Source organism: Carlito syrichta, unplaced genomic scaffold (genome assembly GCF_000164805.1).
Source record: "Carlito syrichta isolate Samal-C Ts95f unplaced genomic scaffold, Tarsius_syrichta-2.0.1 Scaffold123419, whole genome shotgun sequence".
NCBI classification, from domain to species: Eukaryota; Metazoa; Chordata; class Mammalia; order Primates; family Tarsiidae; genus Carlito; species Carlito syrichta.
The window spans coordinates 1,946-5,766 of record NW_007067515.1 but is presented as its reverse complement, the minus strand read 5'-3'; the positions used below and the strand labels follow the sequence as shown (position 1 = coordinate 5,766).

Genomic DNA, 3,821 nt, shown 5'->3' with positions numbered 1-3,821 from the left:
CTGCCAGGCACTGGGGGGAATCTAGTTCTTAGCCCTTAAAACTCAAGGGGTCCTCACCTTTCCCAGAGTATTAGGACAGATGGGGTTCAGACTCCTGGCCCCTACGGCAGGGAGCCCTGGGAGATGTTCTTCAAACCCCATCCTCTGCCAGGTGTACTATGGGAGATGTAGTTCTGACTCCAGGATGAAATTTTGGTGAGGATGTGGGAAGGAAGTGAAGGGTGAGAGGAAATGGGGAGACATAGGGGACGTTTGTTCTGCCCTATGGTCTTGTGAGACAGATTGTATCCCAGTCCTAGCCTTTGTTCCAAGGCAGACTTGTAGTTCACCCTACACACTCTCCCTCTCAGAGCATCATGGGAAATGTGGTCTGCCACGTGCCAAAGACAGTGTGTGTCTGTTTCTCTTAGTGGGACCAGAGTTAAGATTTCTTTTTTTTTATTTTGTTGAAGTCCCATTCTGTCCTCCAGGGCAGAGTGCAGTGGCACAATCATGGCTCACCGCAGCCTTGACCTCCTGGGCTCAGGCAATCCTGCCTCAGCCTCCAGAGTAGCTGAAACCACAGGTGTGCACCACCACACTCAGCTAATTAAAAATACATTTTTTGCCGGGCTCGGTGGCTCAGCCTGTAATACCAACACTTTGAGAGGCCGAGGTGAGTGGATTGCCTGAACCCGCGGGTTCAAGACCAGCCCGGGCTACCTGGTGAGACCTTGTTTCTCCAATAAATAAAAAATGAACCAGGCACCGTAGTGCGTGCCTGTAGTACCCACTACTTGGAAGGCTAAGGTGGAAGGATCACTGGAGCCCAGCAGGTCGATTCTGGGGTGACTGTGAGCGTGCCACTGCACTCCAGCCTGGGCAACAGAGTGAGAATTCAGCTAAAAAAAAAAAATTTTTTTTTTGTAGATATGAGGTCTTGCTATGTTACTCAGGCTGGTCTCGAACTCCTGGGCTCAAGCAATCCTCCTGCCTTGACCTGGCAAAGTGCTGGGATACAGGTGGGAGCCACCACCCTGAGCCCCAACATTTTTGGATTAATGGACGCAGGACCTGTCTCATTTTGGGGGTTCTCTGCACTTGACTTGCCCCCGATTCCCCTAGGTTTCATTCTGACTGGGTCAACTTCCCTCCCTCCAACCACTGACCTATCTGTGTCTCCCTCCTGCAGCTAATGTGACCATATCCTTGCCTGTCCGGGGCTGTGTCCAGGACGAGTTCTGCACCCGGGATGGGGTGACAGGCCCAGGGTTCATACTCAGCGGCTCCTGCTGCCAGGGATCCCGCTGTAACTCCGACCTCCGCAACAAGACTTACTTCTCCCCCCGAATCCCACCCCTTGTCCTGCTGCCTCCTCCTAAGTCCACAACTGTGACCTCAACCACTTCTGCCACCACTTCCACCCCGGCCCCAACTACCCCCACCTCCACCCCCAAACCCACAGCAGCCGCCACCAGCCAGACTCCACCACAGGAAGTAGAACCGGAGGTCTCCAGGGAGCTTGATTCCCACTCGGCTGGAGGCGCCGTTGGCCACCAGGATCGCAGTAATTTCGAGCTGAATCCCCCAAAAGGTGGGACCCCGCAGACCTCAAATAAAGGCTCTGTAGCTCCTGCGGCCGGGCTGGCGGTTCTCCTGCTGGCTGTGGCTACTGGTGCCCTTCTATGAGCTTCCCCAGCTGAAGACTCCCCTTCGCCTACTACCCTGGTCCTGGGCACTCCCTCTTCCCATGCCTTCCCTTTCCCACCACTGGACTGGGCTGGCCCAGTTCCTGTTCTTCTGCTGTCCCCCAGTATCCCCAGCTTCCGCTGCACTGGTTTGCGGCTTTGGGTAATAAAGTTACCGTTGTGTATATGGTGCCAGGATGTTCTAGCTTTTTGAGGGCAGCAACCGTAATCCCCTCATCCTTGTCTCTCCTTCGTCCCCTTATGATGCTAAAACACAAAGAGAAAAGGTAGTTGTCACCAGGAGGGTGGGAGAGAGAAGGATGAGGGACCTACTCTCTTTCTCATAGCCAGCCTGGACTATGGGGGGGAGGGCAGGACAATGGCCCCCTCCTTTGAGGGCCGTCCCCCACCTTCCTGGGAGTCAGTTCCTCGTCTGCCTTCCTTACTAGACTGTGAGCTCCTCGAGGGCAGGGACCATGCCTGATGCCCCTGTGTGACCAGTGACTGGCACATCAAGGCCTCAATAAAGATTGAATTACTTTGTATAGTGCTTTCTTATTTTTATCTTTTAAAGTTATTGTGGAGCTGGGCTCGGTGGCTCAGCCTGTAATCCCACGCCTTTGGGAGGCTGAGGTGAGTGGATTGCCTGAGACCGAGGGTTGGAGATCCACCTGGGCAACTTGGCGAGACCTCATCTCTACAATAAATCAAAAATTAGCCGGGTGTGTTAGCGTGCGCCTGTAGTTCCAGCTACTTGGAAGGCTGAAGCGGAAGGATCGCCGGAGCCCAGCAGGTTGAGGCTGCGGTGGCCGGGAGCGGCCACGGCACTCCAGTCTGGGTGACAGAGTGAGACTCCAACTAAAAAAAAAAATAAAAACAAAAATAAAGTTATTGTGGAGAAAAGATCTCATCATGTTGCCCAGGCTGGCCTCGAACTTCTGGGCTCAAAGGTGATCCTCTCACTTTGGCCTCCCAAAGTGCTGGGATTATAGGCATGAGGCACTGTGCCCAAGGAGTCGTTTCTACCTCATTTTGCACAATCACCACTTGAAGCTGAGCTAGGGTGGGTGTGCAAGGTCTTTAACAGGAGAGAGGACCCGAGGTCTGGAGCCACAGTCCTGGGGAAATTTGGGTGGAACTCCTTTCATCTCTCCTGGGGGCTAGCCAGCCTGTGGTGTTTCCCACTGGTGAGGGGGAATCTGGATGAAACCATTAGGCTATGCAGAGGGAGGAATGAGGCTTTTAGCAACGTCAGGGAACAGAGGACAGCTTTGTCTAATGGGTCTGGGTGCACTCCCCACCCATCTTGCCATCCAGCTGGATTGTGAAGAATCATTCAGTGGGCTCACCCAGTGCATCCCACTTGTCTAGAGGGCCCGAAAGTGCTGCAGTCAGTCTTTGCTTGGTGTCAGGGACACCTAAGACCTGAGTCCTCCTTCCATCTCCTCCCAGTTGAATGGCTGCCTGGCCCTAGAGGCCCCAGAGGGACTTGGGACTGAGAGGTCCTGGTAGGCTTTGCGACCTGATAGGAGGGGGATTCGATGTAGCAATAGTGAGATCATAATAGTAGTATTGACAATATTACTATTAAGAATGGTGGCTGGGCTAGGTGGGGTGGCTCACGCCTGTAATCCCATCACTTTGGAAGGCCGAGGTGGGAGGATTGCCTGAGCCCAGGGGTTCGAGACCAGCCTGGACAATTTGGTGAGACAGCACCTCTACAATAAGTTAAGTCCCAGCTACTTGGAAGGCTGAGGTGGAAGGATCGCCTGAGCCCAGCAGATCAAGGCTGTGGTGGCTGGGAGCATGCCACTGCCCTCTCGCCTGGGTGACAGAGTGAGACTCACTCAAAAATAAATAAATAAATAAAATAAATACAAAGACGGAGGCTGGGGAATGGTGTGGACATGGGGGCAGTGAAGCCAGTACAATTTGGTTCATGATAAGTCTTGTATGCCCCCTAAAGGAATTTGACTTTAACTAGAGGTGTGTATTAAAAGTAGGCAAATATTTTGTCACTGTGGGCAGAGAGGAACAGGCAGTACTTATCACATATAAATGCTTGCTACCCTTGTTGTTTCATTGCTGGACCTCCCTGATTGGTGAGTGGGGCAGAGCAGGGAGCGATTTGGAGAGTGCAATTTACTGACTGAA

The 3,821-nt window shown here is 52.9% G+C and overlaps 1 protein-coding gene across 1 annotated transcript; it reads left to right on the top strand.

Moving 5' to 3' along the window:
• Positions 1-1,171: 1,171 nt before the first annotated feature.
• Positions 1,172-1,668, top strand: LOC103249788 (ly6/PLAUR domain-containing protein 3-like; the record flags this gene model as incomplete). The annotated part of the gene is made up of 1 exon (XM_008048411.1): positions 1,172-1,668. A coding segment is annotated over one exon (497 nt), but the record flags the coding sequence as incomplete, so codon positions are not given.
• Positions 1,669-3,821: the final 2,153 nt, after the last annotated feature.